The 18,552-nt window shown below is 40.5% G+C and overlaps 1 protein-coding gene across 2 annotated transcripts in view; it reads right to left on the reverse strand.

Moving 5' to 3' along the window:
- lama1 (laminin, alpha 1) overlaps positions 1–18,552 on the reverse strand; it is a 340,811-nt gene that overhangs the window by 52,957 nt on the left and 269,302 nt on the right. For both annotated transcript variants that reach the window (XM_059975999.1, XM_059976007.1), the window contains 7 exons: positions 17,268–17,422; positions 15,323–15,466; positions 9,438–9,571; positions 8,191–8,347; positions 7,967–8,091; positions 6,121–6,271; positions 818–962 (listed from right to left, as the gene is read on the reverse strand). In XM_059975999.1, the coding sequence (XP_059831982.1) occupies positions 818–962; positions 6,121–6,271; positions 7,967–8,091; positions 8,191–8,347; positions 9,438–9,571; positions 15,323–15,466; positions 17,268–17,422 (1,011 nt within the window). The remainder of the gene's footprint in view (positions 1–817; positions 963–6,120; positions 6,272–7,966; positions 8,092–8,190; positions 8,348–9,437; positions 9,572–15,322; positions 15,467–17,267; positions 17,423–18,552) is intronic.

Here is an 18,552-nt window from a genome sequence, read left to right on the forward strand (position 1 = left end):
AAACGTCTTATCTCTAAATAACACTGAATTATCTCATGGTATCAAAGAAGTAAAACTGGCAACTTGGGAATGTGGAGAGAATAACATGCAACGATGGTGGTTAAGGGTCAGTGTAGACTTCATGGGAAGAAGGGCCTATTTTCATGCTCTGTCACTGTATGTTTCAAATAGTGTGAGTGATGTTCAACCAAATCAAAACAGAGAAGGAGGTTAGCACCACATCTGCAGGAGAACTCTTAAGACTTAAAATTCAAAAACATGGTGCTATAGGTTAAATGTGAGAGATCTGAGAGAGATGATATTTTTACACAGACAGTGTTTAAATGTGCTGCTGGAAAAAAGACTGCAAGCAGGCAGAACTGCTTCATTCAAAAGAAATTTAGACAGGCGTGTAAATAAGGAAAATATGGAGGATATTAAATAAAAACATAAAATGCTGTATATGCTAAGCAGGTCAGACCACATCTAAGGGAGTAGAAGCTTTTCAGAGATCTGATGACTGGAAACATTAACTGTTTCTCTTCCCACAGATACAGGTTGATATGCTCTTTTTTTGAGCATTTTCTGTTTTCATTTTAATTTTCCAGCATCTACGACACCTTTTGTTTCTTGCATAGAAGGATTTGGTCCTAATATGGAAAGAAGGGATTAGTGTATTTAAGCAATAAATGTCAGCATGGACATGGAAGGACCATACAACTCTGTGACTTAGGTTCATTACAATGCACCTCTGAATATCGAAGTCTTTCAATTTTTAAAAACAGCAAATAAAAGAAAATCAAAGTTTGATGATTGGCTCATTGCTTGGTTGTCTTACCTAGTCTGCGATTACGTTGAAATGCAATCTTAAACCAAGTTCCATTGTTATATCGTTTCTTAGACAAGAGTGTCAGAACTCCAGATCCGAGGTCAAAGGTCACACGAACTTTCCCGTCTGCTAATTCCACAGCTAAGAAATCCCTCTGGTAAAAGATAATTAACAGTAGATGGGATCAGTTGAAAATTTATACTAATCATCATCAACCACTTCCAGTATTATAACCTATCTACTTGAATTTGGAAAATGGAAATATGCACATTTGCATTGTGTCTTTATGACCTTGGAGAATCATAAAGATGCATTACAGCAGATGAAGTGTCAGGGACTGAATCACTGTTGTAACGTGGAAAGGCAGCCAATTTGCAGAAACCAACTTGATGCAAATAACAACGTAAAAGAATTAATTAAGGGCTGATGTTCTGGCAGCAAAGAGTTAGAGAGAGGTATGATGTTTGATTAAAGTATACAGTACACCATCATGAGTGATTTAGATCAAGGTGATAAATGGAAGCTGTTCTGAGAAATGGATGGCTCAACGACTAGGGGCACCGAGTTAAAATATTGCACAAAAGATAGGAGGGAATATGTAAGGAAAAACTTATGCAGATGGTGGTTATGATTCAGATTGATTCAGTTTATTCGTCATTTAGAAAGCACAAATGCAATGCATTTGTTAAAAAAATGAGACAACGTTCCTCCAGAATGATATCACAAAAGCATTTGACAAAACAGACTACACCAGAAAATCCACATAACGTTTGGCAATCCCCAATCCAGGGTCTGGAGAGGCTGCTGCGTATTAATATTGCGTTACCGTCTTAGCGCATTCCCCGGAAAGGAGCTCCAATCCCACCAAACGAAACCAAAAACTAATGCTACAAGACCTGCACAAAACCACATAGTTACAACATATAGTTACAATAGAGCAAACAATAGCATAATTGATAAAAAAAAAACAGACCATGGGCACAGTAAAAATAATCCAAAGATGTTAAAAGACTATAAGTTCGAAAGAAACCACCACAATTTCCAGAAGTCCTCAGGGTCCCAATAGACTCGTCCTCTCACACCAGCGGCAGAAGGGAATAACCCCGCTATGGACTTCCACTGCGCTGCCCGACTCAGCCTCGCAGACACAGCACACAGTGAAAACATCCAGATTGCAGGACTCTGAGTCTGTTGAACCTCCAAGCCTCCGACCATCCCCTCCGGCACAGCTTCTTCCAGCACCATCCTCTGCCGAGCGTATTAAGACGGCCCCGCCAACACAACCCCAAGGACTAGGGGCCTGTTCTTTCCAGCAAAGGCCCGGACCTTACAGCAGCAGCAGCAGCAGCAGCAACGAAGAAGGTCTTCCTGGAGATTTCCAGATGTTCCTCCATGCTCCCATGTCCGTTTTCAACCGATTATGATTGCGCACGGCACCCCGCTTCACAAATAACAGATAATCAGCTCCAGTATGGCCGCTGCAAGCTGTGTTGCGCTGCCATCTTGGATCTTTGATCTTGAATTCATTGCCTGCAAGGCTATTGGAAATAGAATCTAGCGCTGTCTTCAAAGGTGTTTAGAGAGACACCTTGAGAGAGAAGTAGTTACAGGTCAATGGGCAGAAAACACGGGCAGGTGACTGATGGGAAAGGTTCAATGCCCTGTATAGCCTCCTTCTGTGCTACATTAATCTATGATTCTACTTAGTTTGCAATATTGAGATATCTCTGCAGTTCTTTGAAAGCAGTGGATGCTGACTCATAAAATATATTTAAAGCTTTGATGGATAAATCTTTTGACTATGTAGGTACTGAGCAAGCAAAAGGAGGTGAAGATTGGAGGGGCCATTGTCTTATTGAAAGGTGCTGTAAGCTCGATGGGTCATATAGCCTTCTACTGTTAGTTATATGTAGTCACAGAAGTTATAAACTTTGGTCAGGCCATATTTGGAAAACTGTATGTACTTCTGATCAGTGCAATACAGAAAGGACTTGGAGGCCTCACAGAAGATGCAGAAGAGTTTCTCTAGGATGTGGTCTGGATTAGAGAATAATAACCATAAGTCAAACTTGGATTTCTTTCATTGGAGGGTGAGAGGCTGAGGGGCGACCTCACAGGCCTATTTCCAAAAAGCATTCAATAAGTTGCTGCATAAAAGATCTATCCGTAAGGTAACAATGCATAGAGTTGAGTGTGATGTATTAGCATGGATAGCGGATAATAGTTAACTAATAGAGAGAGTTGGGTTACGTGGGTGTTTCTCTGGTTGGCAATCAGTGGTGAGCGGTGTGCTGCAGTGGTCAGTGCTGGGCCTGCAACTGTACACTGTATACATTAACAATCTGGAAGAGGGGACTGAGTACCTAAGTTTGCTGACGATACTAAATTGAGTGGAAGAAGGAACTGTGCAGAAGATATGGAGAGTCTACAGAGAGATATAGATAGGTTAAGTGAGGGGGTAAAAGTCTGGCAGATGGAGTACAATGTTGGTAAATGCGAGGTCATCCATTTTGTAAGGAAAAATGTAAGAGCAATTATTTAAATTGTAAAAAGTTGCAGCAAGCAGCTGTGCAGAGGGACCTGGGAGTGCGTGTGCATGAATTACAAAAGGTTGGTTTGTAGGTGCAGCACGCTATCAAGAAGGCAAATGAAATGTTGGCCTTGATTACTAGAAGGATTGAATTCAAGAGCAGGGAGGTTATGCTGCAACTGTATAGAATACTGGCGAGGCTGCACCTGGAGAAATGTGTGCAGTTCTGGTCTCCTTACTCGAGGAAGGATATACTGGCTTTGGAGGCGGCGCAGAGGAGGTTCACCAGGTTGATTCCAGAGATGAAGGGGTTAACCTTTGAAGAGAGATTGAGTCGCCTGGGACTGTACTCGCCAGAATTCAGGAGAATGAGAGATCTTATAGAAACATAAAATTATGAAAGGGATAGATAAGATAGAGGCAGGACAGTTGTTTCCACTGGTAGGTGAGACTAGAACTATGGACGTAGTCTCAAGATTTGGGGGAGTAGATTTAGGATGGAGATAAGGAGGAACTGATTTTCTCAGAGAATGGATGAATCTGTGGAATTCTCTGCTCAATGAAACAGTGGAAGCTACATCAGTAAATATATTTAAGGAAAAGCTGGATAGATTTTTGCATAGAAGGGGAATTAAAGGTTATGGGGAAGAGGCAGGTAGGTGGAGATGAGTCCATGGCCAGATCAGCCATGATCTTATTGAATGGCAGAGCAGGCTCGATGGGCCAGATGGCCTTCTCCTGCCCCTATTTCTTACATTCCTATATATATCAAAGTATGAGAGGCCTAGGCATGACAGGTAGTCTTTTTTCTGAGATGTAAATGTCAAAGCCTAGAGGGGATAGTTTTAAGGTGAATCAGAGAAATATTAAAGTAGATTTACATGGCAAGTTTTGTTTTAATACAGAGTGCTAGGTGCCTGGAATGGGCAGCCAGGGTAGAGACATGTCAGCAATATTTGGGAGATACACAAACCGGCAGGAGATGGAGGGATTAGTTTGAATTGGCATCGTAGCTGGCACAGTCACCAAGGGCTAAAGTGCCTGTTCCTGTCCTGTACGTGTTCCGTGTTCCAAGTCCTAACCTTTTAGTGCTTCAGCATTTCCACTGTACTGCACTGCTATCTCGGGCTAGACCTCTGTGCTCAACTCAGTGGAGCAGAGCTTGACCTCTGATATTCTGTTTCAGCGGGAAGACATCTACTCACTGGAAAATGTGCTTGTGGCCCACTTTTTTTGTTTGTCTGTAAAACTGTGCCGTTATTTACTTTCTATGGAAGGATCTAGAAAGGAAGCTGATAAACCAGGAAAACAAAACATCTTGAACAAGTTGCAATTCTGACTCTTCGCTCTGCAAAGAACAAACCCACATTGCTTCTCAATGAATTAACTTCCCCATCAGGGAAATGGCCCCGGAGCAGCTGCTCCGTCTGGAAAAAAAAAGTTTCACCCTTTTGATGTTTTACAGACGAAAGGGAACAAAAGGGAATTTCACATCCAAAGAAATTTCTAATGAAGGGAAACTAACTCAGATTGGCCTACATTGCCAACACAGGATTTCAAGTACCCGTGATTGAGCCGTCACTGTGTTACTGTGTTCATGATCAAAGTATCAGTTCGATACAGCACTTCGAGTGTACGATGCCACAGAGCTATGGTATTTATGATTTGCTTCATGTTAGTCTATAAGCAAATAAGTGCACACTTTTATCTTCCTCTGAATCTGTCAGGTTTTGGCAGTGTGGCATCAGAGCAGGATGGCCTGCTTGTAGCTGAGGAACTCCCTGTCAGAAATAGGCTATTCTGCCTCATGCTGAGATACTGTCAAAGCACCCTATAGGGTGACTGAAATCCAGGGACAAACAGTTAATGAGCAATCCTTCTGTCACAGCACATTTTCTCAAATAAATAAAAAGATAGTGAAACAAAAGCAGAAATATGATGGCAATTGGATTGATATTTGAGGGTCTGTGGGGAATTGGCCATAAAATTCAGTGGATAAGATATCTCACAAGTATATACAGTATGTTTCTTTCGAGGGTCCCCAATATTAAGAAGAATCTTGTTGGGTTTGAAATACATTTAACCAGTTCTCACAAGATTTATGCCAATAATGGAAGAAAAATAAAACTTGAAGTCCTATTTAAGTAATAATATTTTACATTATCATTGCTCCTAAAATAATTAAGTTAAATATAAATAAACTTTTAAAATAAATGCTAAATTCTTTCAAGCTTCTACAACTGCCTGGAATGGAATACATTCAGCATACTTACTGTTAGACAGAAGACTATTCAGCCCATCTGCTCCATTCCAGCTCCCATCAGAGCAATACCATCATTCGCATTCATTCCTCCCCCTCCCTTATTTCGTCAGTAACCTTATTCTCTCCCACGTGCCCATTAACACCTCATTGAATATTCTACTGCTTAGTTAGTCCAAAGTTGACTGCTGTGGCTAATCAGCCCATCAGTATGATTTGCAGTTGGGAGTGGGGTGGTGATGGAGAGGAGAAAGCACCGTCACAGGAAGAACATGCAAACTCATACAGATTGTACAATTTCACTGATACTGAGAGTCAGCAGCTTTACCTGTTGCCCCAAGGAACATGTGACAAAAATACAAAAACTGTATGTGTATATAAAATCAATTGTTTGATATTTTCAAAATTCATAGCCCAGAGAGGAAATAAATGGAAGTATTTTTCAGAACTGTTTGAACTTTATAAAATACACTGTTATAGAGAAAGCCACTGATGAGGTAATCTAAGAGGCCTCACACTTACAGTGCCATTTGAAGCCAGGTACAGGAGTAGGCCATTTGGTGAGAACGTGCTGGAGTGCATTACCAGCTGAGTTGACGTAGAGCGCAATACCTTCTCAACAGCGGAGTAGCCACTACCATCAAAGTGGAAAGCAATGTCTTCATGTTGGGATCTGCAGAGGACACACAATGCTTATCTCCAAATAATCTGCTTCCCTCCCTTTCGACCTAAAATCCACTGTATGTGGATTCGCCCACAGTTCTAAAATTTAGATCACTTCACAAATCAAACATGTGACTGTGTGTGAATCAACACCTCTTCCTCAGATCATATCGCTCCAGATCTCCTACTGTCACACCACATGTTGATAACTTACAATCATCATGATAAAAACAATATTAATCACAATTCCTTCCTCCCAAGAAGTCATGTGAAGGCTTTGATAGAATTGGGGTCAGGGTGATGGCAGGAGATATGCCAGCTTCAAACTTCAAGGAGAATATGAGAGCCACAGCGTACCTAGGCACCAGATCCTTGTGACCTGACGTTTAGTTTTATTTGCAGCTGTCTGTACTTTGCCATCATTAGCAAGTAACAAAGCATCTAAACATCTAATAAATGAGGTTATATCTAATAAACGTTGCCACCCACAGTTCCAATCTGCTAATTAAATTTGCTGACAATACTACACTGATTGGCCTAATCTCAAATAATAATGAGGCAGCCTACAGAGAAGAAATCATCACTCTGACACAGTTGTGTCAAGAAAACAACCTCTCCCTCAATGTCGCAAAAACAAAGGAGCTGGTTGTGGATTACAGGAGGAATGGAGACAGACTAACCGCTATTGACATCAATGGATCTGGGGATGAGAGAATGAACAAGTCCTTGGCATAAACATCACTAAGGATCTCACGTGGTCTGTACACACCAGCTGTGTGATGAAAAAGGCACAACAGCACCTCTTTCACCTCAGACGGTTGAAGAAGTTTAGTATAGGCCCCAAATCCTAAGAACTTTTTACAGGGGCACAATTGAGAGCATCCTGACCGACTACATCACTGCCTGGTACGGGAACTGTACTTCCCTCAATCAGAGGACTCTGCAGAGGATGGTGTGGACAGCCCAACACATCTGTAGATGTGAATTTCCCACTATTCAGGATATTTACAGAGACAGGTGTGTAAAAAGGGCCCGCGGTATCAACGGGGACCCGAGTCACCCCAACCACAAACTGTTCTAGCTGCTGCCATCCGGGAAAACGGTACCACAGCATAAAAGCCAGGACCAACAGGCTCTGGGACAGCTTGTTCCACAAGGCCATCAGACTGATTAATTTATGCTGACACAACTGTACTTCTAGATTATATTGTCCTGTTGTACATACTATTTATTATAAATTAATATAAATTGCACATTTAGACGGAGATGTAACGTAAAGATTTTTACTCCTCATGTATGTGAGGGATGCAAGAAATAAAGTCAATTCTATTCAATTCATGATGGAAAAATATCCGAAGAATCATTAATGGGAAATATACTACTGATGTGAAACCAATAGTATCTTAAGAGTGGGGGAGAATGATTTCTCAACGAACAATATTGTGCTGTTAAATCAGCAACTTAACCAATTCTCATGCAAAAAAGCCATTGAATGGGCAACTTGAGAAGTGGTGACTTCTACAATGATACTGTAGTTGGGATTGAGTGAAGCATTACAAGGCACCATTAGGTGCACTTCCTTGGCCTTTGACTTTGTTGCAATTTTTCCCTTTGTGCTTGATGCCTTAAATTTTGAGGGGCACAATGTTTATTCAAGTGAAAATTAAGAAGATGCTATTAAAGCTGGGAGAATGAAAGGTGTTACCTTGCAAAACACCCACTGCATTTCCCTTCTCTCTCTCGATAGTTCCACAAACCAATAGACCTTCCATCAAGAAATGCCTCGCCCATGCAGCCTTTGAAGTGGGTAACCTTCACCGCCGGTGCTTTCTGCACACAAGTGGAATGAAGTCATTGCAAATCATTGATGTAGACGTAAGAGAAGGTGGACACCAACAGTGATTGAAATGACCTAATATTGCAACTGACCTTCACTCGCTTCGACAAGCCTCCAACGAAAACCAGCGTGGAATTATTCACATCAAGCACCGTCGAAATTCCAGGAGATGTAGCTTTCTTTATGACTGGTTTGTCTGAAGCAGAAGATCCAACTTCTTGAATGGATAGGGTACCCATACGTCCAAACCTATCATCATAATTACAATACGCAAATTGTTGAATGGAAGTGACTCAGGGCAACCAGAAGCACAAATATACTTCTTTACGGCACAGATGGATTTATTTCCTCTGGCTCTCACTACGTGTAAAGCAGAGCACACTATACACTAAACATCATTAAAAACATTTTCAAGGTGGAAGTTGATCCAAGATAGAATATTCACCTACAGCATTGATACTGTCATGAATATGGATCATTTTGCTTATGCTACAGCATGACACCCTTGAGTTTCAATGGAAACTGTGGGTGGGCTTTTTATGGATTCTACTCAATCAGGGCATGAAGACTTCGGAAGCAAAATGCAAACAGCATTGGGATGCAGAGCATCTATGGGCCAACTGAATGGCAGGGCAGACATTCCATCATTCACTAATAGTTATAAGTAGCTGACCCAGACTTCTGGATATATCAGGACTGGATGCAAGTGCCTTTTCCTCTGAAAGGCACAGCTTCTACTGTCTTCCAGTGATCCTGGAAGTTGCCCTTCTGAGCCAGCATGCAAGTCCTGTGGGAGTATCAGCTTAAGCTCTTGCTAGAAGGGATAGAGAAAGATAAAAGTAAAAAGAAACATTGTTGATGATGAAAACCGAGCAGGATGGTAAATGCATGTGTGGAGACCCAGCAATATTGTAGCCTGCCTCTGGGATCCATATGGACAGCAGAGGTACAGAGAACTGCTGAGCTGGCCTTCTTAGCGGGTGCAAGAATTCCACATTTCACAGGGTATGTGGGGAAATCTGGGACTTTCAATGGCTGAATGTTAGCAGCTCTGATTGTTGCTTTCAGCAGTTTCCAGCACATCCACCTCAAGATTTGTCGATGTAAGATCACTAAAGGATGACCATATGAACCCATCTCAAGGACTGCCACAATATCTGTTTTTCCAAACTACAGTATCTACAGAAAATTAAAGTAAGTTTTTTTCCTTGGTGAGTAATATAGACTGACACCACATTATACCACTACTGACCACACAATCTTCAAAGACTTTTTGGTACTTAACAAGCAATTAATAATTAGTATCATGACTATGTGGCACGAAGGAACATCAACTTGCCTGGCAGCGTGAATTTTGTACCACTTGTTGGTGTTAATCTGAAGATCAGGATATTCTAATCTTGCTGTTCCTGAACCCACGTCCCACAAGAAAGCAACTTTGCCCCGTCGCATTTCCAGAGCCAAGAATTCAGACTGTGAAATGGTGCAGAGAGCAATTGATTAACATATTTTCGGTCTTACTTAGCACAAGAAATGCTCAAGAGTAATGAATAAAACAATCAGGTATCTTCATGTTGAACTGAAAACCTTTAAGAGCCTGCATGAAACGACATGTTGCCTGACATTGGAAATGGCTAGGATTTCCATTGAAACTAAAGTAAATCACTAAAAAAAATGAACAAATATATATTTCAAGCTAATAAAAACACTTAAACTGCTGCGATTGAAATACAAATCCTGTTTTAGGCATACACAGTGACAACATTAAACATAACCATATTATGTTCAGAAAGGCTTCATTCTACCCTGGAGGTATTCCTGTACAAAACTGTATTTCAATTTCCACAATCATGCTCACCACAGTTTTTGAGATTGCTCAAAATATCACAGCAGGGGACTGGATAGAATATCTGTGACGTATAGTGCCTTGTCGGTTATTTTTGAATGCTTGAGAATTAATCCGTGATTACAATCGGGCCAATTACTGCGCCATTTCCATTAGTGGACTAATAGTTGCTTTAAAAGCAATTTCTTAAGCTGATATACTGTATGTAAGTAGATTCTCTCTGAAAATTTTTACTGCTTTTCACCAAGTTATGTTGAACTAATTAAATTCGTATCCATATCCTATTTCCTCCACATTCATGTGTCTAGCCAAGAGCTCTCTGAATGCCTTTTTCCCTTCTCTACCACCCCAGGCAGCAAATTCCATGCACGGAGCTCTCACGTGTAAAAACTTGTCCCACACATCTTTGAATTTACCCCCTCATCTTAAATGCATGCCCACTGATAATAAACACTTCAATCCTGGGGAAAAGGAAATGGTCATCTACTCCATCTATGACTTGCATAATTTTGTAAATTGTTTTGTAATAGTTTTTCCCCTCGGTCTCTGGTGTTCCAGAGAAAGACTTCTTTCACTCCAACCAATTGTGCCCACAATCCATGGCTACACAGGTGCCCCCCCCCGCTTTTACAAAGGTAGAGTTTTCTTATGAAACCTTTCTTAAGCTGAAATGGCATAAAGCAAAGAACCATTAATTTATATAGGATAAATTTTCGTAAAAGCAAAAATCCTCTTTGTAACGCGAAAGCAGGTTACTAATGTTGGTCTTTTGTAAAAGCGAAGTGGTGTAAAGTGAACATTTGAAAAGCAGGGGGCACCTGTACAATGTAAGAAATGGAAGCAGAAGAAAGACTTTTTTACTTTTTTTCACTTTTTTAGGTAATCCTTTTTCTTCTCAGTGATGTTTCAGATTTGACCGGAAGGATTTCGCCCTTTTTTTTGTAATTATATCCTCAAATGAAATGCCCAGTCTTTTTTTTTTGTTTTTAGTGGGTTTTTTTTCTTCTCAACAACAAAATTTTGAGTCCCTTTTTTGAATCGTTAAGAGGCGTTGTGGTTCCTTTTTTATATTAGCTCAGTGTTATGCTATATGTGATTTTGACAATGTACACTCCTTTTCGTGCTTGTACCTTTATTGAAATATGTATTTGATATAACTTCTCCTCTGATTTGTATTTGTCTTCATATATTTTTTTAAATCAATAAAAAGATTTAAAATGAAAATGAAAAGACTTCTTTCCTGCCCTGCCATTTATCAAGATTGAGACTGATTTTCCTCAATTCAATCTTCTTCAACCATCCCCATATTCAAGGTTCGATCAACATGCACGGATCTTTTCACCTGTTTGGAATGGATTCCTCAGCCAATGAGGCCCTAGAGCTTCCCAGTTGAGAATTACAAAGATTCACCACCTGAGTGAAGAGACCTATCTGCATCTCAGTCCTAAATTGTCTACCTCTTACTCTTGGGCTGTGAACCCCAGGTGACTCCCTATCCAGGGCAAATATATCCCCCCATGTTTCCACCCTGTTAAGCCCTAAAAGAATTTTGTTTCTATGAACTTTCATCCCATTCTTCCAAACTCTGTGGAGAATGAAGCAATCTCTCCTCAGACAGCAAGCTCAGTAGCATTTGAAATCTGAAGGGCTCCTTTCATGACTGGCACATTTTTATCTGTGTAAGGAGACCAGAATTGTGCACAGTGCTCCAGATGCAGCCTTGGCAAGACCCTGAAGAACTAGAGCAATATTTCTTTACTCTGTATTCCCATTATAAAGTCCAACATACCATTTGCCCTTCTGATGACATGCTGTATGTGTTTGGCCTTCAGCAACTTAAGAGCATCGATCATTCAAATTTAATGCAAAAGCTGCTTTTCTAGTTTGTGCAGCAAAGTGGGTGGCTTCAAATTATGACACATTACATTCCATCCGCTCATCTTCATCCATACTTTCACCTTGTCTACATCCTTTACTGAATCTCAGCTGCTTTAGAACCATTAGTGTTCTTGAAAATACAACATCTGAACCGCTGGAGCGAAGACCATTCAGTAATCCAATAGCCACAGCCTGCTACCCTGAGAAAGATGTTTTTCCCACTCCTTACTTTCTGCCCATGACCAGATCAATCCATGTCAGTACATTACCTACAATTCTACCTTTTCCAAAAGATCTCTGAAAATCTAAACACATCACATCTACTGATTCCGCTTAGTCCAATTTGCCCACCAACACAGCAGGTCAACTGCTGATGGCATCACATTGGCTCTTCGCTCAACCCTAGAATATCTGGACAACAAAGGTGCACACATCAGGATGCTCTTTATCAACTATAGCTCAGCATTCAATACTAATCAATACGCTTCAAAACCTTGGTCTCAAAACCTCATTGGGCAATTCGATCATTGATTTCTCACTTGGAGACCCCAGTCAGTTTGGATTGGCAACAACATCTCCTTCACAATCTTCATTAGCACAGGTACACCACAAGGCTGAGTTTAGCTCCCATTCCTTCTTTCGGTTTGCTGACGACACTGCTGTTGCAGGCTGAATCAAAGGTGGTGATGAATCAGCATTGAAAATCTGGCTGAATAGTGCCACAACAACCTCTTACTCAATGTCAGGACCAAGGAGTGGATTATTGACCTCAGAAGGAGAAAACTGGAGGTCCATAAACCAGTCCTCAGAGAATCAGAGGTAGAGAGAGTCAGCAACTTTAAAATCCTTGGTGTTATTATTTCAGAGAACGTGGCCTGGGCCCAGCATGTAAGTAACAATTACGAAGAAAGCATGGCGGTGCCTCTACTTCCTTAGGAGTTTGCGACATGACATTTAAAACTTTAACTCCTATCGATGTGTGGCGGAAAGTATATTGACTGGCTTATCACAGCCTGATATGGAAAGAGCAATGTTTTTGAAGAGAAAAGCTACAAAAAATAGTGGATATGGCCCAGTCAATCATGGGTAAAACCTTCCCCACTATTGAGTACATCTACATGGAGTGCTGTCACAGGAAAGCGGTGTGTATGATCAGGGACCTCTGCCACCCAGTTTTTACTCTTCACTGCTGCCATTAGGAAGAAGGTACAGGAGCTTCAGGGGTATGTCAATGTTTAGTAATAATTATTACCCCTCAACCATCAGGCTCTTGAACCAGAGGGAATAACTTCACTCAACTTCAATTGTTCCTAGTACTCTTTAACTCATGTTTTCGATATTCATCGCTTATTTATTATTATTATTCCTTTTCTTTCTTTTTGTATTTGCAGTTCATTGCCTTTGGCACACTGGTTGTCTGCCCTGTTGGTGTGGTCTTTCACTGATTCTATTTTATGATTGCACATATTAAGTATCCCCACAAGGAAATGAATCTTAGGGCTTTATATGGTGACATAATGGACTTTGATAATAAATTTACTTTGAACTTTAGTGTATTCTAAGAACTCAAAGCACTCTAGAAGTCCAATTGAACATGACCTTTTCTTAAGTCCATGTTGACTTTTCTTAATCATGGTATTCTTTTAAAAATGTTCTGTTATTATACCTTCATTATGGAACACAGTGATATCCTCACTACTGATGTTACATTAATGGATCTGTAGTTTTTTCTCATTCTCCTTTCTTAAATAATAGCCATATTTGCTGCCGTCCAATCCCCAAATGAACAGTTCTAGTATCTACAGAATTTTGAAAGATGATAACCATGTGCGCTACTGATGTGCAATCAAAGTAATATAAAAATGATTAAAAATAAATGTGGATTATTAACATCCTCCATAAAAAAACGATCATTAACTGTGCATGGTTCATTAAGGATATCTTATTAATTATTGTGAATGGTCCCACACCAGCTCGTCAGTCCATCCCAATTGACCCATGAACACTACATCACTATTTTGCAACAACACACACAAAATGCTGGTGGAACACAGCAGGCCAGGCAGCATCTACAGGGAGAAGAGCTGTCGATGTTTTGGGCCGAGACCCTTCGTCAGGACCTTCAGTCAGACGAAGGGTCTGGGCCCGAAACGTCGACAGCACTTCTCTCTATAGATACTGCCTGCCCTGCTGTGTTCCACCAGCAAATTGTGTGTGTTGTTGTTTGAATTTCCAGCATCTGCAGATTTTCTTGTGACCACTATTTTGCTCTCTTTTTGCACTATTCGTTTATTTTTAATATATTTCTTATTGAAACTTATAGCAATATTTTACGTATTTCACAGTACTACTGCTGCAAAACAAATTTCACAACATACATCAGTGATATTAAACCCAATTTTGATTCCATTTCTGATTTTACTGCCAGTCGGTTAATCAATGTTCTAACAGAGGAAAGGCAGCATCTAATTTACACACAATGAGTTCCCACAAAAGCAAGCAGCAAGTAATCTGTTTTGGAAAAGATTGAGGGATAAATATTGGTTAAACTGGCTCACCCTGGTAATTCTCACCCATCTGAGAGGATAGACCCAGCCCCAGTTTAATCTCTTTCAGAAGATTGTACCTTCAACACTAAAGTGTAAGCTGGAATTTTTGTGCAGAAGACACTACAATGGTAACTTTGGATGTACAAACTATTGACTCACCCTTGGCCCCAACAATTATAAAGAAGTCACACTAGCAGCTCTACTTCATTAGAAGTGTGAGGAGATTTGGTATGTGACCAAAGCCTTTAGCAAGTTTCTACGAACGGAATGTGGAGAGCATTCAGACTGGTAGCATCACCGCCTGCTATGCACAGTCGATCGAAAGAGGCTGAAGAGGGTTGTAGCCTCAGCCAACTCTATGATGAGTTTGAGCCATCAAGGGTATCTTCCAAAAGTGGTGCCTTAAGAAGAGAGCATCCAGTATTAAGGACCCTCACAATCCAGGACATGCTCTCTTCTCATTACTACCGTCAAGGAGGAAGTATATGACTCTGAAGTCCTACACTGAATGTTTTAGGAACAGCTTCTTCCCTTCTTCCACCCGATTTGTGAATGGGCCATGAACCCGTGAACAGTACCTGAATATTCCTCTTTTAAACTAATTATTTTATTTCTTACTGTAACTTATAGTAATTGTAAATGTCCCATACTGTACTGCTGGCACAAAACAACAAATTTGAAGACATTTCAGTGACAATAAACTTGATTCTGATTGTGCTTTAATTACTTACCTTCCCCATTCACATGCAAGTTGGAAATTTGGTTGATAAGCAATAATCTTTCATTTATTTGGATATTCAGTACATTAATTAAGCACAGTTGATGAGTGATTGTAAAAAGATCATGCATGAACCTTGGCTTCACTATATCAGCAACTTCTAGCCTCAGGACTTTAACCTCTGGACATCTCAGCAAGATGCACCAGCATCTTACATTGCTTACATTACTTACATTGCTACTGCTACCTAGGTAGAACAGTAGGTTTTCAGTCTCCGAGGTTTTCACATTCAGGGTCAGAGTATTGTAGTTGCTGCTCAGGAGTGCAGGCTGGTAGGCACGGATACAATCCCGGTCAGCTGATACTGCCACTTTAATCTGGAGAAAGATTAAACTCAGGGTTAGAAGAAAACACTTTTTTATATTTGCAAAGTGGAATTGCTATCCAGTGGTTGTGGAGCATACAGATCCCTTCCTTGTAGAAACTGGTGTCTTGGACCTCCAGAAGTGGTCCACAGCATGGGGTGATTGATAAGTTTGTAGCCTAAGGTAGAAGGAGATGAGTTATTAACTTCAAGCTTTCTGCATAATCACTCAAAGAGTTGAACTGTATGTGCATGTAACGAGAGCTGTATAACTGATCTCCTTCTACCTTGGGCCACAAACTTATCAATCACCCCCTGCTGTGGACCACCTGGAGGTCCAAGACGCTCTCATTACATGCACCTGCAGTTCAACTCTTTGAGTGATAATGCAGAAAGTTTGAAGTTAATAACATCTCCTTCTACCTCAGGCCATGAAAATATCAACCACCCCTCGCACATCTCCAATATTCTCTGTTTTTATTTATGCTACGTAGCTGACACTGGAACTGTGCATTATATTGCTGGTGCTTCGTGAGACACGGCCTCAGTGCGCCGGCAATCCAACCATTAGAAATTCTTTTACAGCCGGCTTCACTCCATAGCTGTGTCCATTCTCCATAGCCATCAGTTTGCAGGCTTGGTGCACACCAAACTGGGGTTGTGTGCAATTGACTGCACAGAGCTCATTTCCAGCAGCAACTCATCATCTAATGAAACAATCCAGGACTGCACAGTTCTGTATCTGAACTACATTCAGGCATGGACAGTTAAGTTGCAAATGCAAGTACATCACGTGTGCCAAATGATGACCAACGCTCCTTTTTCTACTATTGCCCAATATAGATATCCTTGGGTTTACCATTCACTAGAAACATGGGTGGACCAGCCACATAATACTGCAGCTATAGAGGGCCAGTCAGTCAATTTACTCCATTATTTTCCAAAGTCCTCTAAGGTGCAAATCAGGAAACTGATGGACTATGTTCCATTTGACTTGATGAATGCAGCTTCATTCGCACTCAATGCCAACCAGGTCAATATAGACCAACTGAGTGGTACCCAATCCCACTACTTCAACAGCTCACTACAGTCTAACTTAAACTTTTCTTATGAATGTTGTGCCTGTGATGGATGCTGCTGTAAGTCAGTTTTTCATTGTACTGTGCATGCATGATCTTGTGCTTATGACAAGCTTGATTTTGACAATAATTTCATCAAGACATCTTCAATAGAACATCCCATAACCCTGGGATCTGTCATCAGAAATGTCAAGAGAAAATACTGTATAAAAAATGCTGTATATCTCCATTTAATGCCACTACACCTGGAAGGCCCAGTCTAACAACTGTGGGGGTACCTTATTCAGAGGATTGCAGCAGTTCAGGGAGGCCAACCACCGCAGGCTAATGATAGTCGGGCATGCAGTGCTGGCCTTGCCAGTGATGCCCACATGTTGTAAATCAATGAAGCATGAGCAATGGTCAATCAGTCCAGCAAGTAAAATTTGGCCAGGGAATCCGAAATTAGAATCTCAACTCTTTTGTTATCCCCTTCAGATACTGAAACATCAAAGTTATGGCTATTTGATATTAAGCCTCATTCATAGAACAAAGAGGAGGCTTTTAATGTAATAAATAGATAAGGTTATAGGTGTTGGTAGTTTTGGATTTTAAAAGCCAATGAATATAGATGGAGGATTGACTCAGGTAAGGTATTCTGCTGCACTGAATGCCTTTAGCCTGGTAACTATGCTCCTATTTAAAAATGTTTGAGGTAGAGTTGAGATTCACAGATCATATTAATTCCATGCTTACTGAGGCAGCTTGCTTCCGGGCCTGATTAATCAACTCCTTTATCTCTGATAAGTTTCTGCTCAGATTGTCCTCAAGCATTTTCAATGGCTTCAATCTGTCCAACAAGTAATTGGCTTGAATTTCGATTTCTTGCACTTTAGCTCCAGCAGCCACAGCTGTAAGGAGGAAAAATCAGAAATTAAAAACGAAGAAGTCTGCAGTTACAGGAAACCAAAGCAATACACACAGCGAGAAACAACACTGCGCTTACTTTCCACAAGTTGTCATGGGCTTTGTACTGTAGATATCATATACAAGAATAATTGCATAGAAAAAGGATAGTCATACCTTTCTGTGAGGACAATGCAGCTAATTTAATTCTCCATCATTGCCTGGAAATGTTTTATTTAGTTCAAGAGTTTAACCTATTCCCTTTTCAAAGGCGTAAATGAATTTCTCTCCACCAACCGGTCTGCTGAAGTGTTCCAGATGCTATTACTTGCTGAGCAACACAAGTTACTTTTTGACACAGGATTCAGACTCAGCAGACCCGGTGATAACTTTGCAACGCACACCCAACAGGCAAAATGAACAACTATTAGAAACGCAAATGACAGACTGGCCTTCAGCTTAAAAAGATATCTATTTACAAATGGAACTATCTTGCTCCAATTTCAAAGAGCTTCAGTGAAACTAAATTTGAAATACCATGCACAGCTCTAGTGTCGCTATTTGAGGAAAGTTATACCTGTGATGGAGGGAATGCCTTAAGGATTATCAGATTTATTCCTGTTGGTCATTTTTAGGGAAGATTAATTAGAATGAGCACACTCTCTCGAATACAGCAAAATGAGACGATCAACCTGAAATACAGATATTCTTTCATCACTTGGCACAGAGATGTGGGGTGTCAATAACAAAGGAACTGACTCAGATAGTAAAAAAATTCTTTGCCTAGAGATTGCATCGTTGGAATTCTCCTGCTGAGCTCCAAGGCTCAGCTGCGGAATACATTCAAGACAGAGATGGTTAGATTTTTAGTCATTAAATAAATTATGGTATGTGGGAATGACTGCAGAGATAAAAATAAAAATCAGCCTTAATCTTTTTGAATTTTGGCTCACTCATGGAAATCCAAATGGCCTACTCTTAATTGCATTTTGTTTCTTCTTTTTAAATCACCGGTTGACCTTTTCTACTAGTTGCTTGACAGTGTAATTCCCAATTTTACTCTCTCCCTCACTGGTCTTGTCTCAGTGAAGATGAACTTTAACTGAGGAACAGCATGTTCTCTTTATTCCTCCCA

Source organism: Hypanus sabinus, chromosome 1 (genome assembly GCF_030144855.1).
Source record: "Hypanus sabinus isolate sHypSab1 chromosome 1, sHypSab1.hap1, whole genome shotgun sequence".
Lineage (NCBI taxonomy): Eukaryota > Metazoa > Chordata > Chondrichthyes > Myliobatiformes > Dasyatidae > Hypanus > Hypanus sabinus.